The 26,465-nt window shown below is 42.1% G+C and overlaps 2 protein-coding genes across 5 annotated transcripts in view; one reads left to right on the top strand and one right to left on the bottom strand.

Moving 5' to 3' along the window:
• Positions 1-18,076, top strand: part of LOC129867095 (partitioning defective 6 homolog alpha-like) — a 45,434-nt gene extending 27,358 nt beyond the window's left edge. The window contains exon 3 of the mRNA XM_055940263.1: positions 13,113-18,076. Coding sequence (XP_055796238.1) covers positions 13,113-14,011 — 899 coding nt within the window. The 3' untranslated portion in view covers positions 14,012-18,076. The remainder of the gene's footprint in view (positions 1-13,112) is intronic.
• Positions 18,077-22,079: 4,003 nt separating this feature from the next.
• Positions 22,080-26,465, bottom strand: part of LOC129867094 (ran-binding protein 10) — a 28,965-nt gene continuing 24,579 nt past the window's right edge. For all 4 annotated transcript variants that reach the window (XM_055940258.1, XM_055940259.1, XM_055940260.1 and 1 more), the window contains 3 exons: positions 25,634-25,745; positions 25,108-25,249; positions 22,080-24,880 (listed from right to left, as the gene is read on the bottom strand). In XM_055940258.1, coding sequence (XP_055796233.1) covers positions 25,119-25,249; positions 25,634-25,745 — 243 coding nt within the window. In that variant the 3' untranslated portion in view covers positions 22,080-24,880; positions 25,108-25,118. The remainder of the gene's footprint in view (positions 24,881-25,107; positions 25,250-25,633; positions 25,746-26,465) is intronic.

The following is a 26,465-nucleotide window of genomic DNA, read 5'->3' as shown; positions in this document are numbered from 1 at the left end:
ATCTCATCGCTGTGCGTTACAGGTAAGACATCCTCCTCCCTCATGTGGTACCCTTCCTGCAGGCTCATCCTGACCCTCCAGCATGACAATGCCACAAGCCATACTGCTCGTTCTGTGGGTGATTTCCTGCAAGACAGGAATGTCAGTGTTCTGCCATGGCCAGCGAAGAGTCCGGATCTCAATCCCATTGAGCACGTCTGGGACCTGTTGGATCGGAGGGTGAGGGCTAGGGCCATTACCCCAGAAATCTCCGGGAACTTGCAGGTGCCTTGGTGGAAGAGTGGAGTAACATCTCACAGCAAGAACTGGCAAATCTGGTGCAGGAGGAAATGCAGTGCAGTACTTAATGCAGCTGGTGGCCACACCAGATACTGACTGTTACTTTTGATTTTGACCCCCTCCCGTTGTTCAGGGACACATTATTCAATTTCTGTTAGTCACATGTCTGTGGAACTTGTTCAGTTTATGTCTCAGTTGTTGAATATTGTTATGGGTCAGAAGTTTACGTGCACTAAGTTGAATGTGCCTTTAAACAGCTTGGAAAATTCCATAAAATGATGTCATGGCTTTATAAGCTTCTGATAGGCTAATTGACATAATTTGAGTCAATTGGAGGTATACCTGTGGATGCATTTCAAGGCCTACCTTCAAACTCAGTGCTTCTTTGCTTGACATCATGGGAAAATCAAAAGAAATCAGCCAAGACCTCAGAAAACAAATTGTAGACCTCCACAATTCTGATTCATCCTTGGGAGCAATTTCCAAACGCCTGAAGGTACCACGTTCATCTGTACGAACAATAGTATGCAAGTATAAACACCATGGGACCACGCAGCTGTCATACCGCTCAGGAAGGAGACGCGTTCTGTCTCCTAGAGATGACCAATCGTAGACCAATAAGAAGGCCAACAACAGGAAGCAGAGGTTATTACTTTAGTGTGTGTGTGTGTGTGTGTGTGTGTGTGTGTGTGTGTGTGTGTGTGTGTGTGTGTGTGTGTGTGTGCGCTCGCGCAGTGGTGTAATGTGGCCTCCCGAGTGGCGGAGCGGTCTAAGGCACTGCATCTCGGTGCTAGAGGTGTCACTACAGACCCTGGTTCGATTACAGGCTGTATCACAACCAGCCTTGATTGGGAGTCCCAAAGGGCGGCGCACAATTGGCACCAGCGTCGTTAGGGTTTGGCCAGGGTAGGCCGTCATTGTAAATTAGAATTTGTTCTTAGCTGACTTGCCTAGTTAAATAAAGGTTAAATAAAAATACAAAATGTGTAGGGGAACGGGTTTGTCGAGGTACGGTGATAGAGGTGGGGTGGGGTTAAGTGACTATGCATAGATAATAAACAGAGAGTAGCAGCAGCGTATGTGCGGAGTGTAAAAGGAATGTGAATGTGTGTGTGTGCAGTGGTGTACTTAAGTAAAAAGTACTTCTTAAGTCATTTTTTGACTGTGTGTGTGTGTGCGGGGTCAGTATATACTGTATGTGTCTAGTGCCTAGCGGTCGGAGGCCGAGCAGTTGCCGTACCAAGCATTGATGCAACCAGTCAGGATACTCTCAATGGTGCAGCTGTTTTTGAGGATCTGAGGTCCCATGCCAAATATATTCCTGAGGAGGAATAGGCGTTGTCATGCCCTCTTCATGACTGTGATGGTGTGTTTGGACCATGATAGGTCCTTAGTGATGTGGACACCAAGGAACTTGAAGCTGTCGACCCGCTCCACTACAGCCCCGCCGATGTGAACGGGGGCGTGCTCGGCCCTCCTTTTCCTGTAGTCCACGATCAGCTCCTTTATCTTGCTCACGTTGAGGGAGGGTTGTTTATGGCAGAGCAGAGAGACAGATGTTCACTCTATACTCATCGATACTTAATACACACACCTCTCTGTGGAGACCAACAGTGAGTTCTCTCGGGACCCCCTCCAAGGTTAGCATGAATGGCAGCATAGACGGACCTGTAACGATTCTCGTCCTCTTCGTCTGAGGAGTATGAAGGATCGGACCAAAATGCAGTGTCGTAAGTGTTCGTCATATTTTAATAATAAACTGAACACTACAAAATACAAAAATAACAAAGTGAATGATAACGAAAACCGAAACAGTCCTGAATGGTGACACAAAAACAGGACACAACCACCCACAACCAAAATTGGGAAAACAGGCTACCTAAATATGATTCTCAATCAGAGACAACGATCGACAGCTGCCTCTGATTGAGAACCATATCAGGCCAGACATAGAAATACAACAACATAGAAAATAGAACATAGACTACCCACCCCAACTCACGCCCTGACCAACCTAACACAAAGACATAAAAAGAAACTAAGGTCAGAACGTAATAGGACCTGTCACTATAGACTATACATGGGCAGGAGGCAAATTGATGGTAAAAGCTATCTGTCCCTCCCTCCCTTCCTCCCTCTGTATCTCATACCCATTCCTCCTTGTCTTCTGTTTGTGAGTCTGAGAGGGGCTTGGGGAAGTGGGTAAATCAGCATGTCTGATGGATCCAGTGGGAGAGAGGCCTGAGAGGCTCTATGCCTGTAGGCTGTAGACAACTGGCTCTGTTATAGTTATTTTCAATTCTGGTAGAGTCATGAATACTATACTGAACAAAAATATAAACGCAACACATCAAGTGTTGGTCACATATTTCATGAGATGTAATAAAATATTCCAGAAATTGTCCATACACAGAAACGGCTTATTTCTTTCAAATGTTGTGTACACATTTTGTCTATATCCCTGTTAGTAAGCATTTCTCCTTTGCCAAGATAATCCATCCACCTGACAGGTGTGGCATATCAAGAAGCTGATTAAACGGCATGACCATTACACAGGTGCACCTTGTGCTGCGAACAATAAAAGGCCACTCTAAAATGTGCACTTTTGTCACTAAACACAATCCCACAGATGTCTCAAGTTTTGAGGGAGCGTACAATTGGCATGCTGACTGCAGGAATGTCCACCAGAGCTGTTGCTAGAGAATTTAATGTTAATTTCTCTACCTCCAACATCGTTTTAGAGAATTTGGCAGTACGTCCAACTGGCCTCACAACCGCAGAACACGTGTAACCATGCCAGCCCAGGACCTTCACATCCGGCTTCTTCACCTGTGGGATTGTCTGAGACCAGCTTTCCAGACAGCTGATGAAACTGTGGGTTTGCACAACCAAAGAATTTCTGCACAAATTGTCAGAAACCGTCTCAGGGAAGCTCATCTGCATGTGCTTGCCATCCTCACCAGGGTCTTGACCTGACACGCTGGAGAAGTGTGCAATTCACGGCTGAATCCCAGTTTCAACTGTACCGGGCACATGGCAGACAGCTTGCATGGCGTCGTGTGGGCCAACTGTTTGCTGATGTCAACGTTGTGAACAGAGTGCTCCATGGTGGCAGTGGGGTAGTATGGGCAGGCATAAGCTACGGGAAAAAAACACAATTTAATTTTATCAATGGCAATTTGAATGCACTGTGACGAGAGATCCTGAGGCCTATTGTCGTGCCATTCGTCCGCCCCCATCACCTCATGTTTCAGCATGATAATGCACGGCCCCATGTCACAAGGATCTGTACACAATTCCTGGAAGCTGAAAATGTCCCAGTTCTTCCATGGCCTGCATACTCACCAGACATGTCACCCAATGAGATTGTTTGGGATGATCCTGATCGGAGAAACTGGGGTGTTACAGTTTCCGCCAATATCCAGCAACTTCGCACAGCCATTGGAGTGGGACAACATTGCACAGGCCACAATTAACAGCCTGATAAACTCTATGCAAAGGAGATGTGTTGTGCTGCGTGAGACAAGTGGTGGTACACTAGATACTGATTGGTTTTCTGATCCACGCCCCTACCTATTTTTTAAAAGGTATCTGTGACCAACAGATGCATATCTGTATTCCAAGTCATGCGAAATCCATAGATTAGCCTAATTTATTTATTTAAATGAACTGATTTCCGTATATGAACTGTAACTCAGTAAAATCTTTGAAATTGTTGCATGTTGCGTTTATATTTTTTTTCATTGTAAAAGCCCATCCTTCCATTGCTGACTTCATTTCAATGTCCTCTCCTGAGGCCCAGTGCTGCTGACCCCTCCCACCTCAGCCTTTCTTCCCAGTGTTTCAATCCAATGACTGCCTTGCTTTGCATCAGTATCTCACCTTATGATACCAGCATTGTTACAAATCATCATTGTATTAAACTCAACATGCTCAAGGTTATGTAAGATGTCAGCAGTGATTCAGAACTGAGTTGACCTACTGATGCTGGTTATTCATTTCATTAACAGGTATTTACTGGCTCTTGTTCTGCAGTAACGTAATGTAGTGTATAACATGAGTCAGGTGATTCATGCGGTAGCCTACAGAGATCACATGATATGGAGAGGAGGGTAGTTGATTGATTTTCATCTAGTGAGGGAAGTATATTTGGTATTCGTCATCTGTTCTTTATGGATACCAGAGCAGTGTATTCTAGAATGTGTTGGAGACTCCCACAACCCCTCACCAGAGGGCGGAGACAGGGCAGGGGAGAGGACAACTTTATAGATGTTCCAGTCTGCCTGTGTGCAATACAGGCTCTGCATACAGGCATACCTAGAAATGTGTACATGTTTGTGTTTGTGTGTGTGTTATTTATATTGTACCGGGTGAAGGGATGGGTTCAATGGATCCTTCTTATATCAGCACTAATGCGCACACACACACACACACACACACACACACACACACACACACACACACACACACACACACACACACACACACACACACACACACACACACACACACACACACACAAGGGAGACAGTATCTCTGTAGCTAGCCACTCTGCACATTAGCCTCTGATCTCACTCACCGTTAAACCACATTATAGCCCAGTTGGTCAATAATACTGCTCGGAACAGTGTAGACGTGCTCATAGACCACACAGATCCCTGGGCGTGCAATGCTTACATTGTGTACAAATACAATCACAGAGACACAAGGGAAAGAAGAACCGAGTGGGAAAGAGAAGCAGAGATTGATAATAAGAAAAAGGGGGAAATGGATTTAGTAGGGAAGTGAGTCTAGCTCCAGCTGTTTTTATGTCCAGGGTTATCTCTAGTAGCATTTCAGACGTTTCCCTCTTTTCTATATAGACAAGGTCATGCCCTCAATAACCTACTCCGTTAACCTGCACGTCTCTGTGTGTTAGCCGTTCTGTCCAGACTCTTTAACAGACCATTGTAATGAACTCTGGCATTCTCTCTGTGGGGATGATGTGGACAGGGAGCATCATTCAGAAGGTACTGCAGTTCTCCCTGAACTGCTGACTTTTTTATATTTTTATTGACAGCTAGATCGTTGAGCAGACCCAACCCCCCTGGTCTGTAACCTCGGCCCCCAGCCTACCCCTCCTCCTGGGTGCCTGGCTGTCACGCCAGTCTGGCTCGTTCATTTCCAGTCCTCCCCCCATGTGCTCTCCGGATGGGCTCTCCCTCCCGCCCGCCTCCTCCAGCCCCTGAGTGGGTTTAATAACAGAGGCTGCTTTGCTCTTTGTGGGGGTCCAGACAATAAGCCTAATGGCGGTGACAGGGAGGGAAGCAGGGCAGGCTACAGCTCTGTGTGGAGCACTCACAAACAGACAGACACACACAGACAGACAGACAGACAGACAGACACACACAAACAGACAGACACACACAAACAGACAGACACACACAAACAGACAGACACACACAAACAGACAGACACACACAAACAGACAGACACACACAAACAGACAGACACACACAAACAGACAGACACACACAAACAGACAGACAGACTCACACACTCACAAACAGACAGACACTCACAAACAGACAGACACTCACAAACAGACAGACACTCACAAACAGACAGACACTCACAAACAGACAGACACTCACAAACAGACAGACACACACAAACAGACAGACAGACACACTCAAACAGACAGACAGACACTCAAACAGACAGACAGACACACACAAACAGACAGACAGACACACACAAACAGACAGACAGACACACACAAACAGACAGACACACGCAAACAGACAGACAGACACTCGCAAACAGACAGACAGACACAAACAGACAGACAGACAGACAGACAGACACAAACAGACAGACACTCGCAAACAGACAGACAGACACAAACAGACAGACAGACACACAAACAGACAGACACTCGCAAACAGACAGACACTCGCAAACAGACAGACACTCGCAAACAGACAGACACTCGCAAACAGACAGACACACACAAACAGACAGACAGATAGACACTCGCAAACAGACAGACACTCGCAAACAGACAGACACTCGCAAACAGACAGACACTCGCAAACAGACAGACACTCGCAAACAGACAGACAGACACACACAAACAGACAGACAGACACACACAAACAGACAGACAGACACAGACAGACACTCGCAAACAGACAGACACAGACAGACACTCGCAAACAGACAGACACTCGCAGACACTCGCAGACAGACAGACACTCGCAGACACTCGCAAACAGACAGACACACACAAACAGACAGACAGACACACACAAACAGACAGACAGACACACACAAACAGACAGACAGACACAGACAGACACTCGCAAACAGACAGACACTCGCAGACACTCGCAGACAGACAGACACTCGCAGACACTCGCAAACAGACAGACAGACACTCGCAAACAGACAGACAGACACTCGCAAACAGACAGACACTCGCAAACAGACAGACACTCGCAAAAGACAGACACTCGCAAACAGACAGACACTCGCAAACAGACAGACACTCGCAAACAGACAGACACTCGCAGACACTCGCAGACAGACAGACACTCGCAAACAAACAGACAGACAGACACTCGCAAACAAACAGACAGACAGACACTCGCAAACAAACAGACAGACAGACACTCGCAAACAGACAGACAGACACTCGCAAACAGACAGACAGACACTCGCAAACAGATAGACACACAGACATACAGACACACAAACAGACAGACACACAAACAGACAGACACTCGCAAACAGACAGACACTCGCAAACAGACAGACACTCGCAAACAGACAGACACACAGACATACAGACACACAAACAGACAGACACACAAACAGACAGACACTCGCAAACAGACAGACACTCGCAAACAGACAGACACTCGCAAACAGACAGACACTCGCAAACAGACAGACACTAGCAAACAGACAGACAGACACTAGCAAACAGACAGACAGACACTAGCAAACAGACAGACACACACAAACAGACAGACACTCAAACATATATGTTATGAACTCAAACAAACAAAGAAATGTCAACTGTACCACACACATGCTTTTCATAACTGGAAATGCATATAGTATAGGAACATATAAATATCTATTTCATACAGTGAATGCAGTGGGTTTTCGGTCTACTCTCCATGTTGGAAGAGATGTTCTGTTGGTGAGCAGATGATTGTTTTCCCTTCATAGTGTTGAGGTCAGGGATCACCACTAGTCTGGCCAGACAGTCACCCACCCATTATGTCTCATGCCCTCTAGTTGAGCCTGGATATACATCAAATCTCCCTTTTATCCCACCATACAACAGCCTGTGGCTTTGGTCAAATCTGTTTGTTGTCATCCATAAAACCTCTTTGCAGTGACGAGCCTATAGCTCAGTGTGTTAGGGTTAAGTGCCTTGTTGAAGGGCAAATCGGCAGTTTTTTCACCTAGTCAGCTCAGGGATTCAAACCAGTAACCCTTTGCTTACTGGCCCAACGCCCTTAACTGCTAGGCTAGCAGCCACCGTGTTGAATGTGACTTTATAATGGTATTAAGAGGATCATATCCACTTATGATATATAGTGGTCGTACACTGATCTCCCAAAGGTATAACCAAACAGGCAGTAAAATCATAACGCCAGAGTGGGAAAAGCTCTCTTTTCTTTCTCCATGGCCTCACTGAGGTGTGGATGACTTCCTGTTTGTCACCCTCTCAGCAGACAGTGCTCTTCATAACCACATCAAATTGTATTTTTCACATAGGCTGAATACAACTTTACTGTGAAATATTTTCTTACGAGCCCTTCCCAACGATGCAGAGTTAAATTGTTTTAATGGTAGCACGAGGAATAAAATACACAAGAATTAAGCTATATACAGGGAGGACCAGTACCAGATCATTGTGAAGGGGTACGAGGTATTTGAGGTAGATATGTACATAAAGGCAGGGTAAAGTTAGGCATCAGAATAGATGATGATGATAATAATAATGATGATGATGATGGTGGTGATGATAATGAAGAACAAAGTAGCAGCAGTATGTGAAAGTGTGTGTGTGTGTGTGTTGTTGGTATGTGTGTTGTTGAAAAATAGAGAGAATGAACAAATGTGAATGATGATGAAGGCCAGGGATGAAGGTATGTCTAGCGACTTGCTGGGGCCGAGGCCCAGCATGATGACTCAATCACGATTTATGACATTGTTTGGATGGCTGACCATCTGTGGGCTATCACAGAGGTCAAACACACCTCATCTGTGGCTTTGTCCGGGGCGGGACGTTCCCACAGAACGTAAAGAGTTACGAATTTTGATATGTTTTATTGTACTGCTCTGGATTCCTTTTTTACAGGGAAATGGTGTTATTCTGTTATTCAGTTGAAAGAGGAGCGACACAGGGTTGCGCTCCTATCATACAGTTTTGAGGTGTGGTGATAAGATTCAAGAATGCATGAGAAGTTATATGCCTTTTGTGTTAATGTGTTGTGCCATGCAAAGTGATGTAAATTAGACGATGGGAGATACTGGGATTTGGCATTCTTGGAAGATTTTTTTTCATTGAACCTTTATTTTAACAGGGAAGACATTGAGACTTAGGTGTCTTTTCCAAATGCGCCCTGTATAATACAATATAAATATGCATATTATACACAATATATGTATATATATATATATATATATATATATATATATATATATATATATATATATATATATATACACACAGTTGAAGTCGGAAGTTTACATACACCTTAGCCAAATACATTTAAACTCAGTTTTTCACATTTCCTGACATTTAATCCTAGTAAAAATTCCCTGTCTTAGGTCAGTTAGGATCACCACTTTTATTTAAAAAATGTGAAATGTCAGAATAATAGTAGAGAGAATTATTTATTTCAGCTTTTATTTATTTCATCACATTCCCAGTGGGTCAGAAGTTTACATACACTCAATTAGTATTTGGTAGCATTGCCTTTAAATTGTTTAACTTGGGTCAAGCGTTTCGGTTAGCCTTCCACAAGCTTCCCACAATAAGTTGGGTGATTTTTGGCCCATTCCTCCTTACAGAGCTGGTGTAACTGAGTCAGGTTTGTAGGCCTCCTTGCTCGCACATGCTTTTTCAGTTCTGCCCACAAATTTTCTATAGGATTGCAGTCAGGGCTTTGTGATGGCCACTCCAATACCTTGACTTTGTTGTCCTACTTTGGAAGTATGCTTGGGGTCATTGTCCATTTGGAAGACCCATTTGCGACCAAGCTTTAACTTCCTGACTGATGACTTGAGATGTTGCTTTAATGTAACCACCTAATTTTCTTTCCTCATGATGCCATCTATTTTGTGAAATGCACCAGCCCCTCCTTCAGCAAAGCACTCCCACAACATGATCCTGCCACCCCCGTGCTTCACGGTTGAGATGGTGTTCTTCGGCTTGCAAGCATCCCCCTTTTCCCTCCAAACATAACGATGGTCATTATGGCCACAGTTCTATTTTTGTTTCATCAGACCAGAGGACATTTCTCCAAAAAGTAGGATCTTTGTCCCAATGTGCAGTTGCAAACCGTAGTCTGGCTTTTTTATGGCGGTTTTGGAGCAGTGGCTTCTTCCTTGCTGAGCGGCCTTTCAGGTTATGTCGATATAGGACTTGTTTTACTTTTCGCACCAAAGTACATTCATCTCAAGGAGACAGAACGCATCTCCTTCCTGAGCGGTATGCCAGCTGCGTGGTCCCATGGTGTTTATACTTGCGTACTATTGTTTGTACAGATGAACGTGGTACCTTCATGCATTTGGAAATTGCTCCCAAATATGAATCAGACTTGTGGAGGTCTACAATTTCTTTTCTGAGGTCTTGGCTGATTTCTTTTGATTTTCCCATGATGTCAAGCAAGAGGCGCTGAGTTTGAAGGTAGGCTTTGAAATACATCCACAGGTACACCTCCAATTGACTCAAATTATGTAAATTAGCCTATCAGAAGCTTCTAAAGCCATGACATAATTTTCTGGAATTTTCCAAGCTGTTTAAAGGCACAGTCAACTTAGTGTATGTAAACTTCTGATCCACTGGAATTGTGATACAGTGAATTATAAGTGAAATAATCTGTCTGTAAACAATTGTTAGAAAACTGACTTGTGTCATGCACAAAGTAGATATCCTAACCGACTGGCCAAAACGATAGTTTGTTGTTAACAAGAAATTTGTGGAGTGGTTGAAAATGAGTTTTAATGACTCCAACCTAAGTGTATGTAAACTTCTGACTTCAACTGTGTGTGTGTATATATATATATATGAGAGTGCTGTGAAAAAGTATTTTCCCCCTTTCTGATTTTTGCATATTTTTATAGTGAGTGTTATCAGATCTTCAACCAAAATCTAATATTAGATAAAGGGAACCTGCGTTTAAAAATAACAAAAAAATGAATACCTACTTTATTTATTTAAGTTATGCAACACCCAATTCCTCTTTGTGAAAAAGTAATTGCCCCCTTACACTCAATAACTGGTTGTGCCACCTTTAGCTGTAATGACTGCAACCAAATACTTCCTGTAGTTGTAGATCAGTCTCTCACATCACTTTGGAGGAATTTTGGCCCACTCTTGCATGCAGAACTGCTTTAACTCAGCGACAGTTGTGGGTTTTCAAACATGAACTGCTCGTTTCACTTCCAGCCACAAAATCTCAATTGGGATTAGGTCTGGACTTTGACTAGGATATTACAAAACTTCAAAATTGTTGTTTTTTTTAGCTATTTTTATGTAGACTTGTTTGTGTGGTTTAGATTGTCTTGCTGCATGACCCAGCAGCGTTAAGTATGTAATTGTTGTGTTATTTGCATTACTGGTCATCTCAAGGCTGGGTTTCCCTTTGTGATCCATTATCGTCTGCAAGCCCTGCAACAGCCGACGAATGCCAGAGGCGGTGTAATAGGATACCACCTTCCTCCTATATTGTCAATTTTGCATGTTTGATGTCTCGTCGGAGGTCCTAGCGAGCTTGTTTGTATGTTTCCATGTCCGTGTCCCGTTCTTTGTAAGCGGTAGCTCTAGCCTTTAGCCCAGTGAGGATATCCCCTATTATCCATGGTTTTTGGTTTGGATAAGTTCGTATTTGGCAGCAGCTACTCTTCCTGGGTTCCAGGAAAATGAAAGCAGTTATACAATTTTAAAAACATTACAATACATTCACAACAGATTTCACAACACATTAAGTGTGTGCCCTCAGGCCCCTACTCTACTACCACATATCTACAACACATATAGTATAGCCACTGTGGGGGGGGGGGATGTTGTCTATGCACTTATTGATGAAGCGTGTGACTGATGTGGTAAACTCATCAATGCTATCGGATGAATCCCGGAACATGTCTCAGTCTGTACTAGCTTCATCGGACAACTTCCGTATTGAGCGCTCCACTGGTACTTCCTGTTTTGAGATTTTGTTTGTTAACAGGAAGCAGGAAAATAAAGTCATAGTCTGATTTGCCTAAGGGAGGGTGAGGGAGGGCCTTGTGTGCGTTTCTGTGGGATGAATAAAAGTGGTCTAGAGTTATCAGGGCCCCTAGTGGCGCAGGAGACGTGTTGGTAGAACTGAGGTAGAACGGTTTGAATTCTCCCCGCGTTAGTTTCCGCCCACCAGAGCCACATCTAAACCTCTCCTACATATCTCTCTGTCTCTCTCTGAGGAACAGGTTCACATAGCTCGCCCTTCTCCGCAGTTTAAAAATAACTTAAAATATTCTCTCTTCCGCAGCGAGCATGGCTTGTCATTAGACCTGAGCCCTGAGTGGTTCCTCCCCATGCTGCTACCTGCCTGCTAGCACTAAAAACATGACTTTCTATATGTCGCCAGAGGATGAGTCAGGTGTGTGTGATGATGGATCTAGGCTGCCTGATCTATTTCATCTTAACAGTGGGTACTATAGATGTGATTCATCTGCCTGCTATGTAGTCTGATTCTGTTTCACAACCTCTGACCCCTCAGTAGGGGCTGAGAGAGAGTTATGGAAATCCTCACTGTGTCCTTACACCTAGCCCAGCAGCCCTGCTCCATCTCTCGATCTCTCAGACTCAGTCTGTCTCCGTCTGTCTATGGGGCAGGTTCTGAAATACTGTTCTCCTGTTTCCAGCAACCTCTGCTCTCAATCAGCACAGGAAAGATGTGAGAGAGAGACAGACAGGGAGATGTAGATAGAGGTGGAGTGGAAAAGGAGAAGTGGGATAGAGGGCATTGGGAACCGTAACTATGAAAACAGTGTGGAATAGAGACTCAATGTTTTTGGAAATCCTACACTCAGCTCAGATTGTTGACATCATAGAAATTAGTATATAACTTCATAGGATCTCTATGGTTGACATAATATTTGATCTTAACTAATCTCTCGCAGAAAAGCCAAAAGAAACATACAGCAGGATAAAATGAGACCACTGCATTCTATATCAATATGTGTATTTATATAGTAGGGAAATTAAACTTCCTTCTTGAGAGTTGAAAGGTGAGCTTTTTCCTGCTCTGAGAGTTTGAGATTGACGGTTTACACACGGAAAGACAGACGGAGGCATTGGAAAAGATTAGAGTAGATTTAAAACCTGTGCTATGTCTCTCCACCTTTCACACTCTAAACTAACTCCATTTAATCCCTGTCTTACCTTCAGGTTAGCTGTTGACACCAGAAGGTGACATGATGACAGGATGTGATGCCTTTTTATTTTAACGGCAGAACATATTTCGCTGTATTTTATTATCCATGTTTGGAATGAACTGAGACCCTGGTGCTACCTTGTCATTGTACAGTATGTGTATTTCTGACATGGCTTCTCTGTCCTGTAGATGTGGATGAGCCTGTGGTCTTTGCCACCAACTCCCTGCAGAGGAGGAAAAAGGGTCTGGCAGGGTTGCTCCCGGCACAGCAGAAGACCAAACCAGGCCTGATGATTGGCCATCCCCAGGACTTCCGACAGATCTCCTCCATCATCGATGTCGACATCCTGCCCGAGACACACCGGCGCGTCCGCCTGCACAAGCATGGTACCCACAAGCCCCTGGGTTTCTATATCCGGGACGGGGTGAGCGTGCGGGTCACGCCTCAGGGAGTGGAGAAGGTGCCTGGTGTCTTTATCTCCCGGCTGGTGCGTGGAGGCCTGGCTGAGAGCACAGGCCTGCTGGGGGTCAACGATGAGATCCTGGAGGTCAACGGCATTGACGTGGACGGCAAGTCTCTGGACCAGGTGACAGACATGATGGTGGCCAACAGCCACAACCTGATCGTGACGGTGAAGCCAGCCAACCAGCGCAATAACGTGGTTCTCCGAGGAAGCAAGGTCTCGGTAGGGGGGAACAGCTCCTCTGGATCCGTAGGCTCCGCATTCTCCCATGACTTGGCCCCCAGCCCCGCCTCTCAAAGTGTCAGTCACTATAGCAACAGTAACAGTGTGGCGGAGGGCGACAGCGACGAGGATGGAGACCTTATCATTGAGAGTGACATCCTGCCATACCTGCCCCACCACTGTGTGTCCAATGGTAATGGCAGCCACAGGGCGTTTCCATTATCCTCGTCACTGGGGCAACGCCCCCTCCCCCAGAGCATTTTCCTGCCCAGCAGCGGCTCTCTGTCAGACAGCAAGGCCTCTCTGAGCTCCCTGACCACCCCTACACACAACGGCAGCCCCACCAAGACCAGCAGCAGCCAGGAGAGCATGAGAGAGGATGGGAACATCATCACAATGTAAAACCTTGTCATAGTACTCATTTTACTAATGTGTTTAGGAGACATCAACAAGAGAAGACAAAACATGCACAATTGGTCTCATGAGAAAAACAAGACAAATGACGAACGTTAGCTGACCACAGAACAACAATTTTAGTTGTTACCTCACTACAGAAAACAACTCACAACAATGATTTAGGCAATGATGATGGCTTTGCCTTAAAAGTATCCGATGTGTATTGCATGCAACTAGCCGCTGCGGAACTAGCAGCCATCATGTAAGGAACTCAGTGGACAGTGTGGTGTCAACCCTGAGAGCCTACTTACTACAACACACATGAAAATGGCTGTCACCATACTGGAAGTGCCTTATGGCTTTCCGCTCAAATCGCCTTATATTTCTCACTTTTATTTGACTTTCTAACAGGACCACCTCCCTCTTCAATTCTAGACAGTGTCATTGGGTGTCATTAAAAAGGTGAATACTAGCAGGAGTAGAAGCAGACAACACTTCACACTCTATCTCACTGTGAGAGTCTGTCTGTGAGGGACATGTGATCTATGTGGACACAGTGTTAGAGACAACATGGTCTACTTGTAGACTAATGTTACTAATGGTAACATTAGTCTACTTGATCCTGCATTCTGCAATGCTTCAATGTCCATACAGTGTGTTCTCTTCTGTGACTGTGACAATCACTGCCGGTTGTTAGCCTGCTTAGCTAACATACAATAGCTTTTATTCCTTTGTCCAGAAATCATGAAGTGTGTTCACATACAGCACATCTTGAAACATACATGACCTGTTCCCTCTTCTCAGTTACCACAAAGATGCCATGGCATTACTGTACACACAACACAACAAAGTCAAGTGAGGCTTTTACAATATGTGTGCTTGGATTCAAGGGCCCCCTCTGACCTCCACAGGACAGAACAGGACAGGACGGGACTAAACATTTTAATCAGGCCTTGAACATCCTTACTACCATTTGATACACACAGTTATGGCATATCATAACCTTCTATAGAAAAATATGTAACACTACTGTTGATCATCATGGTGTTAGTATAGGAAATAGGAGTGATATATTCTCCTCTGTCTCCCCTATGTCGATGTACATCATATTTATTTAACTTTTACATGCAGTAGTGACAAACGAAGCCTACGTTTAACTACGTTTACACATTGACGTGGGGAATGGGGATGCGTCATAGCAGTATATCTATCCAATTGATTCTGTCTCGGAACCATCTTCAAGAGAACACCACCTTTTTATCGTAACATGGGCAGTTTTCTCCTTTAATGTACTCCACAGCCACCAAACATGTTCTTCATCTAAAACATAGTCAGATGGTTTGACTTCATATTCGTATAAGTCAGTGGTTGACTGGAGTTACAGAGGTCCCAGGATGAAACATTAGACCCAGGAGAATTTCCCTGGCAGACTTGCTGTCTTGCTTTTAAAGAAGCCAATTCCATTTTGCTTCAGGACAAGGTTTCTCTCCCCTGAAAATTTGACAGAGTAAACACAACAGAAATAACATGGAGTGCTGTTGCTCCAGAAGGTCACCACCTCTCATAGACCCAGCTGTCTTCAGGCCCACTTGTGACTGCCATGTTGTTGTGTAAAATAAGGAAATTCCTTTCATGTTTAAAAAGCCTACAACTCTGCACATTGGGACCTTGTTCATACACTTTACTCCATTCTTGATATCTAAACCTGAGGGGCACATGGCGAGGGAAGGAGGAGAGATTTCCTCTTAATTTGAAGGCCAAGGGTATCATCTTGCAGTGAGAGCTGTGAGGCAGACAGTCTCAAAACTCTTATTGTTGTTGCTTCTTACCCTCACTGCACCCGAACACAAGGGCCCTCTGACTCTCTGTTAGTACTGGACTGGAGGGAGAGCTGCCGGCCCTCACAGCTAGCAATGTCCAAGGCTGGTTGGTGGGCTGTGTCTGGAGTGATCCATAGAGACAGAAAGAGCATCAGATGACCTACCACAACAGAGGGATAATATTGTGTTTTACATGGGCATGATGTATCTGTAGGTCATCTCTTTCACACTGGAACCAGCTGGAATAACACATAAATTCAATAACTCTCCATCTTAATGTTGACTTAGATTATTGAATTGACCAATTGAATTGACCAATAAGAACAAAACCAGCAGAGCATGAGGACCTCCTGTGGCCTGGTCGTTATTGTTTTACTAGAGCTGCAGTTGTATGGGTCACTGGCACTGCTGCACCAGGTGGCAGCCAGGTAGCATGATACATTCATTAACCTGAGAATTAAGTTGCTCACTTTAATATGGGGAGGGGCAATTATTTATTCAAAGAGGAAAGAGGCCATCATAAGATCACCGGTGTCAAACTCATTCCACGGAGGGCCGAGTGTCTGCGAGTTTTTCACTCCTCTTGTACTTAGTTGATGAATTAAGGTCACTAATTAGTAAGGAATTCCTTACACCTGGTTGTCTAGGGCTTAATTTAAAGGAAAACACAAAAACCTTCAGACACTAGGCAACTCCATGGAATGAGTTTGACACCCCTGTTGTAGAACATACAGCAGAATCACCTGTCTTCACAGATACAGTATATTGTCTTTTAATCTACTCATAAAAAACGGCTATCATCTATAACAGAAAAGCTACCACATACTGTACAGAATATTTTTTTCATGTATGTAATTATGAAACTATAAATACAAATTAAAAATTATATAAGCAAGGGATTTTTTGATTAACTGGGAGATTTTTTGTAAAATAACATTTTATAAATGTGTAAAATATGGAGAGTATTTTTCTTATTCTTGTACTTTTATTTGTATATGAGAATCCTGGAGAGGACATTTCTATTTCTTTTAGTACTGGGAACCAAACAGAGGAACAAAGTGTTTATATGAATCTGATGGGTCAGGGTGTACAATACTGTGAATGGGGTATAGAGATATGCTGATTATGAAATGACATATTATTATAAAATATTATAAAAAATAATCCGATGTTGTTTTTTTGTGGTCACATAGGGCTAATTCACTCTGAATTCTTTACCTGTGGTCTTGCCCCACCTCTCTCATTCTTTCCCTCTCTCTCTCGTGCTTCTTACAAAGGTGATTTTGTGTCCCTTTATCATAACATTCCAAAGGCTGTTAACCAAATGGAGTCACACTACTACCACTGTCACTACCACCACGCCCCCTACCAAAACAAACCCCCAGCAACCCCTCCAGGTTATTAATTATGGAGGATATAACAGTGTCCCTCTCATAGACATTTAATTTCCTGTGACATATTATTTCAGTAATTTCCAATGCTTATTTATTGCTGTTTGAGCTGCAGTTAGCGCTCGCTCACAAGGGCAAAAAGTATACTGCCATCCTTTTGGTTTTGCAATCATTCATGCATCATTCTGGACATTACATTATACATTCAAATCTGAGACACTAAAATGTCCCCGACTGAATAATGAATGTCTGTATCTTTGTGTTAAAATGTTTATTCAAGAAGCAATGATACAGTATGTGTCTGTGTCCCTAAGTACTTCCCTATAGCTATTTACTTGAAAGGTTTCATAGCTCTGTGACTGAAATTAGGTGTTCTCATGGTTATTATTACAGTATTGTGAAACTCAATAGAACCTGAAGTCTTGAGTAATACAGGCCACTTCTCTCTGTTCTGGCACCAGTAGAGGTGGTATAAATAATGATATAGTAATGTCTAATTTCCCCTTTTAAATGAAGGCATTTGTTTTGAGAATAGATCCCCCATGTCAACTCTCATTTCCTTCTTAATAGACCTTGGCATTCTCTCTCTCTCTCTCTCTCTCTCTCTCTCTCTCTCTCTCTCTCTCTCAAATTAAATTTCAATTTAAAGGGCTGTATTGGCATGGGAAACATATGTTTACATTGTCAAAGCAACTGAAATAGATAATAAACAAAAGTGAGATGGGAAAAAAATGAACAGTAAACATTACACTCACAAATGTTCCAAAAGAAAAGACATTTCAAATGTCATATTATGCCTATATACAGTGTTGTAATGATGTGCAAATAGTTAAAGCACAAAATAAATAAACATAAATATAGATTGTATTTACAATGGTGTTTGTTCTTCACTGGTTGCCCTTTTCTTGTGGCAACAGGTCACAAATATTGCTGCTGTGATTGCACACTGTAGTATTTCACCCAATAGATATGGGAGTTTGCAAAATTTGATTTGTTTTCAAATTCTTTGTGGGTCTGTGTAATCTGAAATATGTGTGTCTAATATGTTCATACATTTGTCAGGAGGTTAGGAAGTACAGCTCAGTTCCCACCTCATTTTGTGGGCGGTGTACACATAGCTTGTTTTCTCTTGAGAGCCATGTCTGCCTAGAGCGGCCTTTCTCAATAGCAAGGCTATGCTCACTGAGTCTGTACATAGTCAAAGTTTTCCTTAGGTTTGGGTCAGTCACAGTGGTCAGGTATTCTGCCACTGTGTACTCTCTGTTTAGGGCCAAATAGCATTCTAGTTTGCTCTGTTATTTGGTTAAGTCTTTCCAATGTGTCAAGTAATTATCTTTTTGTTTTCTCATGATTTGGTTGGTCTAATTGTGTTGCTGTCCTGGAGCTCTATGGGGTCTGTTTGTGAACAGAGCCCCAGGACCAGGTTGCTTAGGAGACTCTTCTCCAGGTTCATCTGTCTGTAGGTAATGGCTTTGTTATGGAAGGTTTGGGAATCTCTCTGTCTTTCTCGGCTACCACTACGATCTCAGCAAAAAATCGAAATTAAAAAATGTATTGCAGTGAATCAAAAAGGTCCTGATCAATTATTGATAGAAATATTATTTCTATCTTTCCACTGTTGCATTGCATTTATTTATATTTTCATGTTTTTTAGGTAACCTCTAACCCTTTGCACTACTGCCCTCTGCTGTCTGATACAGCAGTGTCATGATGCAAGACCAGAGATATTGTATCAACAAACTGCATACATTGTGTCGCACAGTGTACACGCAATGATTGAAACACTGAAGAGATACACTTATGGTCCGTGCTATCCGGGATCCTTGGGACATAGCTACCCCATTGACATTTAAAATGATCCGGGTTAAGGTTAGGTTAAGGGCTTGTAAGTAAGCATTTCACTGTAAGGTCTAAAGCTTTTGTATTCGGCGCATGTGACAAATAAAATTTTATTTGATTAGATATTTTTGTTTTTGGTTGTTGGGGCTGCTGCGATTTTCGGTCGGCTAATACAGGACTAATAAAGGCCCAGTACACTACTTTTGTGAAACTTTAACTAAATGTATTTGAGTGTTTACCAGCATTTGTAACCCGAGTCTGATAATTATCTCTACAAAACAGTTAATCTGATAATACTTGTGGAATATAAAAAATATTTTGCAAATGCAACTTATTTCTATGTGAAAACTGAAATGGTCTATTCATTCCTTTTCAGTAGATGCTTCTATCCAGAACAACTTACAGCTCCATTTTCATACTGGTCCCCTATGGGAATCGAACCAACAACCCTAGCATTGCAAGCGCCATGCTCTACCAACTGAACTACGTCACCACATCACAACAAACCACTTGATGTCTCAATGTACTCAATTACTGTATTGGTCATTGTTTTTCTTCATGGTGATAGAACGTCTACAGGTACAAACCTAGAGGACCAGCCTATGTAAAATAAAGTAATGTACATTTACATTAAGTGGTTTGTAAGGATGGTAAATTAATACTGCATAAAAAGTGGTTGTTTTCCATGTCATTTGATCAAGATTTTTATTTTATGTTTTGTGTCTTTGCCCATAACTTTGCATATTTTGATGTAAATGTTTGAGGGCAGGGTTTTGTTCTTTCTGGATTCCATTAGAATGACAATCACAGAGAAAAGGACGGGGCAACAACTCTTACAATTCCAACTATTGAATCCTGCAAGATACTGTTGTTAAGTCTACAACTACCAGAGATGTTGAATTGTTTTGAGGCCATGCTAAAGACTGGTCTGTTAATAGTAGTAAACGCCTAGTGCGCTACTTAAAAAAAAATGGTTTTTTACTAATATATATATTTTTATTCACATTTTTTAAGGGGTGCTGTAGCACCTTCAGCACCCCTACTTCTACTGCTATGGGTAGGGGTTAAGGGTAGGGTAGGGACATCCCAAGGAGCCAGGATCGCACTGACCATACGTTTGTCTTTCCAACTATTCAGCCAAGTTTATTGCACATGCTGCTACATCAGCCTGGCCTTTCCCGCCTTTAGGTTTCTGTGTTTACTCTCATAATTTGATCACATTTTGTCATTCTCTGACTACTTACTGGCTGAAAATCGAGAAAATCGATCAAAACAAAAGCAAGCTAACCTAAATATGGCACCAAATAATCAGACATTTAGAAACTACTCAGTTCCTAGAGGTATTTAAAAAGGTACTTTCGAGGTGAGTGAATTTGCTATGATATTACTTGCCACTGTTTTTGCTATTTCCGAAAACTAGCTAACCATGTCTGATCTGAACAATCACCCAAGACTATAGTATGAGCCTATTAACTAATTCACCTATTTCATGATTAATATGCCACTGTAGTGGAGCGATGATCAACTGCATGCGTTTTATAAAAATGAAGTGAAAAAGAATGTGGACCTCTCCATTTCTACAAAACGGCTTTAAGATGGTAAGGTGAGTGCCTGCATTTCCCCCCCAAGTAAGCCATTATACATCCAATGCATTTGTGATATTATGCATGTATGACATGTATTCTATGCAGGAGGTCCAGAACATTCCAGCTGGCGTGGAAGGTCCCTTGTGAAGAGAGAAACAGCTGAGAGCACAAAGCCCCCTGGACATGCTGTGACAACAATTGTATGCCCTTTCTATTATATTTTTGTGGTTTTCACATAGGCTACTACTGACATTGTTTCAAAATTATTTGGGATGTTTTTGTTTACCTAAAAATATGTCCATAAATGTTTGCTATTTTAGTGAGTTTTCATACGTTTAACTGATTGTTTTTCAGTCAGTTATAATGTATCTGTTTCTGTTCTGTGCTTCTCCCACTCGCTTAGGCTTTCCTATGAAAAGGACAGCAACAGACCTATACAACTACATCAACGTCAGCATTCCAGAGCCAGAAATTCAGCCTCACGTTTCCCTCACTCCGTCCTCTGAATCATTCAGCTACCTCAAACTCAAGACTCCTGCATGAAAGTGTTTGATAAGAACATCACAACGGTAGCCTCTGCCATGTCCCCAACAACCGGATGTCCCAGTTTCTTTTAGGCCTGCTACGTTATGTTACCACAACGGTAACAGGTAGGCCTCCGGAAATCCAGAATCACATTCTAAACACAGTTGAGAATTAGTCTAACAAGACAATTTGGTCTAAGGCTCATTTAGTTGTGCAATATTCTGGCCCTGGATTCACTAGTAGAGCCCGATATACAATGCAATTCTTATTTGATGAGACAGCAGCCTAACAATTTACTGATTATTTCAGGATCAAAATGAGGATCGAAGGAAGCTTTCTAAAGGACAAGATCCTTTAATCTCTGCAATACTAACATGCTGCGTCCTCTCTCCACACATCCCGCCCCTCAAGTCACTTCTGACTAACCCCTCAACTTCTTGAATTACTGAAAGTGTAGTTTCGTGAGTTGACAAAAACGTATGTCAAGAACACATTTTTATATTTTGTTGATGTGTGACTCAGCAATTAATCATTTCTCCACCTGCTCTTTCGTTTATTAGTGATTTATGTAGTAGCAATCACTAGTACGGGGTGCTAGTGTGCTGTTAACCACATACTGTTCTACTCAACAGTTGGAACCATGATAGTGTATATATAAGCCAGGTGTTTTGTGAGTATGAGGTTTACTGCTCATTTTGTTTTTCAGTTTTGTATATTATCTACTTCACTTGCTTTGGTAATGTTAACATATGTTTCCCATGCCAATAAAGCCCCTTGAATGAATTGAATTGTTTTGTCAAACAAAGTATGTATGTAATACGTTTGTGTTTAAAAAAAACAACTTCAAATCAACCTCAAGTCACCATCACTCGAAAGCAGTATGTCCACAAAATAATGACAAGACCAAAAAAAGTATGCTTATGGATGTGTATTTTAATAAAAATAATTCTGTCAAAATAAAACAGAATACAATATTTCTTTATCATGTGTCCAGTACATAGGTATGTTTTTTTAAATATTGTTTAAGGTTTTAAAAGTTTCATGCTAAGTACAGGGTAACTCATTTCACAAATGCTAAACTCAATATGAAATTTAAATCATAATAGAAGTATATTGTGCACAGCTTGTTTTTGATTCCTAATTACATTACCTTCGCCTCTCCATTTGAAGCATGGATAGCTCCAAAGGCCAATTGAAAACAGAAAAGGAAAACTGGGAGGTTGTTTGCTACAGTAGGTGTAGGTGTGTCTATAAAAGTTCCAGGAGAAGCTCAACAGATTCCTCCCTTTCTACACACACATCCCTATACATTAGTCAAGTTAAAAATTCTACTGTATAATGAATTCTCTTAAAATGGAAATATACATTTTGGGTGGCTATTCTATTGAGTTCAAAAAGCCATTTGCTGTTTTTGAAAGAAACCAAGAGATACATGATTTGCTATAATGTCAAGCTATTATCAATACCTATCTGCTGTCTGCTTCCAATATTGAAAGCCTAGGACTGGTTGTATTCTGAATTACCATTAAACAGAATAGTGAAAACCCATGTGAACGGATAGGGCCGTCTAGAGACTTAATTAAGCGAACAACATGAGTTAAAATAACTCAAACTTGATTCCAACATGGGTTACGATGTGTATAGGTATGCTTCAAAAGACAGTATGCCCCAGTATGTCAATTGTCTTTCACAGGTTTTGGATAAAGTCATGAGGCCCTTTCTTTTGCTTCCTACTGCAATACAAAAGAGGACCCTCACAAGTAAGTGAAGGTATTTGTTCTTGTTTTTCACATATTTTAGCAGGTATAAGCCCATGATGCAGATAGATGTTGTGCAAATGGAAAGATTGTGTAAAAAAAATCCAAATGGCCTTTGTGAACAATGTTAAGGGATATTAAAGTCTACCAAACACTAATAACAAAGCTGCAAGCTGATGATTTCTACTCCCACCAGCCCTTTGCTTCACAAACATGCTTTACATGATTGTCAAAAAGTGAATGAAACACATTGCAATATGTCTAACAGGTGTAGGGGATGTCAATATCAATCTCATGGTGGCCAGCAGCAAATCTGAAACATAAATGTAATATCATCTGCTAAACTACATTCAACAAACAGTGGAGCGCCTCTTGCTGGCTGGCTGGCTGAAATACTGGATTAATACATCAATGATCAACATCTGTGCCAAGAGAACATCTGTTAAATAGGAGAATACATACTGTAACAAAAAAGACCAAAACACATTCAACTGTGAATAGAATGAACAAAAACAAGAAACAAAGTTGTGGCCACATTTGTAAAAATTACTGGGTCTGTGTGAGAAAAATAGAACTGCAAGAAAGCCAGAATAAGCATGTTGGCAATGATGAGACAATGGTCTTTCAAAGCACTAATATGAAAAGACTGATGGACTGACTGTGTGGAATAAGTGTGGCAACTGGTACCATTGGTTATTAGAAAAGTTGGTCAAATTAAAAGCCTTGTATTTGGAAAATAGTTCCACTTTTTTGTTCAATATCATTATATTGTATATATTCAACATCTGACTTCATAAAGGTATCTTCAATACAATTAGCAAGTAAAAACCAGGGATTGATTTCCAAATTACCCAAGCACTGTATGTCTGTGTATTTTTACTGTATGCAAGTGTAGTATATTTCCAATCAAGTGTCTCCACTAGTTTTATGTGTAACATAAGGCAGCACAACACAGGCAACCCAATTCTGATCTTCTTTTTAGACCGATCACATCAGATCTTTTTCAGCACTGATCTGATTGGGTCAAAAGATGTATTTTTATTTTTATTTTACCGCTATTTTACCAGGTAAGTTGACTGAGAACACGTTCTCATTTGCAGCAACGACCTGGGGAATAGTTACAGGGGAGAGGAGGGGGATGAATGAGCCAATTGTAAACTGTGACCAATTAGTGAAAAAAAGTTCAGAATTGGGCTGCCTGTGTAAGCGCAGCCCTTGTTACACATCAAACTAGTGGAGAAACTTGATTGGAAATACACTACACTTATATTGAAACTCCTAAATGAATCAGTGTCATTATTTCATTTGTGCTACCTTCTGGGGCTTCAAGGTGACCAGCGGGTTAGTAGCTTACAGCCACGTGCAGTCTCAGAATCAAATTCAGACCTTTAACTTTCCATTAAACCCATTTTTGGGGTAAAGGCATACTAAGAAGTAAGAATTTGAACCAAAAGATTCTGGTCCTAAATAGGAGCCACTATACTGCTGGTTAAACATACCTCTTTCTACAATATCCCATACTGAGATGACAAAAGTCCTGTGAAAGTTCTGAATGAGAAACCAGAGTATTTTGCTTGGTAACGACAAAGCATGCCAATGTGAATTTATTTGATATGATGAACATCTTTGAAATACTGTGTAGGGAATTCAAATCCACTCATAAAAACAAAAACGGAATTCGATAATTTTTTTCAAGATGAGCACAACAAACTGACCAAATAAAAACTTGAAAATGACTAGATAAACAGAATAATAATTAATTATCTTTAAATAGTGTCACACATTTTGTATTTGATAATACTAAATTAAAAACAAGCTTTCTCCTCATGTTCTACTCATTCCCCTGCACATCCTGCTTCTGCCAAATGGCAAGCGACACACCAATTCAAACACATGATCTCCTCAGTCATCTGGCAACCCATTGGAAAGTCCTCTTCTTTGTAGTCCTGAACATTGCCTTAAGGATGAAAGAAACAATTTTGGAACTACTGTATTGTAATCTGTTCAACACTATTTCTGTACTCCAAACTGTAACCTTACAATCCTGTTTGATCATGTTGATGATAACAGCATGGGCCATGTGTAGTCAAAAATGTTCCATAAACTTTCCCTATAGGCTCAACAATCATTGACATGCTGCTAGAAGGGGAGGGTCGTTATGTGTGGGTGTCCGTGCAGACTCACCTGGACTGGGGCTAGTGCAAAAAGCTGTCAACTCTGGCGAAGGAACAGGAGCCTGAGCGGACCCTGGCCATGAGCTGGACACACTCTGTGGCCTGACCTACAGCCAGCATCAGAGGGGGCTGCTTAGGCAAGTTCTGAGACTCTGAGGGGTCAAAAGACAACACAGAGATCATCAGAGTGTGTACATTAACGAAGCATGTGCGACTCAGTAGAGGCTGCTGAGGGGAGGACGGCTCATAGTAATGGCTAGAATGGAGTCAATGGAATGGTATCGAACACATCAAAGACGTGGATTCCATGTGGTTGATACCACTCCATTCCAGCCATTATTATGAGCGGTCCTCCCCTCAGCAGCCTCCACCGGTGTGACTCAAACGTATACATGGCAACATGTACAGCATGTTTCATTAGAAGAGAGTTAACACACACTACCATTGTAGAAAAAGAAAAAGAACTTGTGAGCGGGAGTAAAAAAAACATCTACAGTGTGCTTTCATGACATTGTGTGTGTGAAACTTAGCCTTACCCAAGATGGCGCTGTTGAGAGCAGAGCAGATATTTTCTCTCTGCATTGGGTCTAGCTGTTGCCCAACTGGGCAGTTCCAGGGATCTGAATATGCTAATAGACTGAATGCATCCTGTGGTAAAAGAGAGAGGGAGATAAAGAGAAAGAAAGAAAACATTGTAACCAGTTCAAGCAGAATAGCCCATATTAATGACTATGATTTGGAAGCAGTTGAATGGTCTGTCGTAAACAGAGGGAACATCATTAGACCAGGGGTAGGCAACTATTCAGCCGCGGGACGGTTTGTTTTGTCAGAGTGGAGAGTCGAGGTGCCGGAACATAATTATAATAATTTGTCACACTGGAAATTGACCACAACTAAGCCTAAAAAGAGATTGTATTTGAAAATAACAATCATTTTATACCTTGAATTACATTGAGACACAATCACACGTCTCTTGGGAACAGATTCCCTAAATTAAACAAATTTTTAGCTGAATTCCTGGGGTTTTTACAGTCTTTTCTGACCAAAAACGAAAAAACCTCTTGCGGGCCTGTTGCCGACCCAATGGCCATATACAAGTAGATGTGTGTAAACAGCTCAGAAGGGAAAAGGAATACATAGTCAGTTGTACAACTGAATGCATTCAACTGGAATGTGTCTTCCACATTTAACCCAACTCCTCTGAATCAGAGAGGTGCGGGGGGCTACTTTAAATCGACATCGTCGGCACTCGGGAGCAGTTGTTGTTCGGGGTTAACTGCCTTGCTCAAGGGCATAATGGCAGATTTTTGCACCTTACCGGCTCAGGGATTCAAACCGGTTACTTGCACAACGCTCTTAACCACTGCC

This window comes from Salvelinus fontinalis, chromosome 12 (genome assembly GCF_029448725.1).
Source record: "Salvelinus fontinalis isolate EN_2023a chromosome 12, ASM2944872v1, whole genome shotgun sequence".
Classification (NCBI taxonomy): Eukaryota; Metazoa; Chordata; class Actinopteri; order Salmoniformes; family Salmonidae; genus Salvelinus; species Salvelinus fontinalis.
Note: the sequence above shows the minus strand (reverse complement) of the source record. Positions and strands in the feature narration are given on the sequence as shown.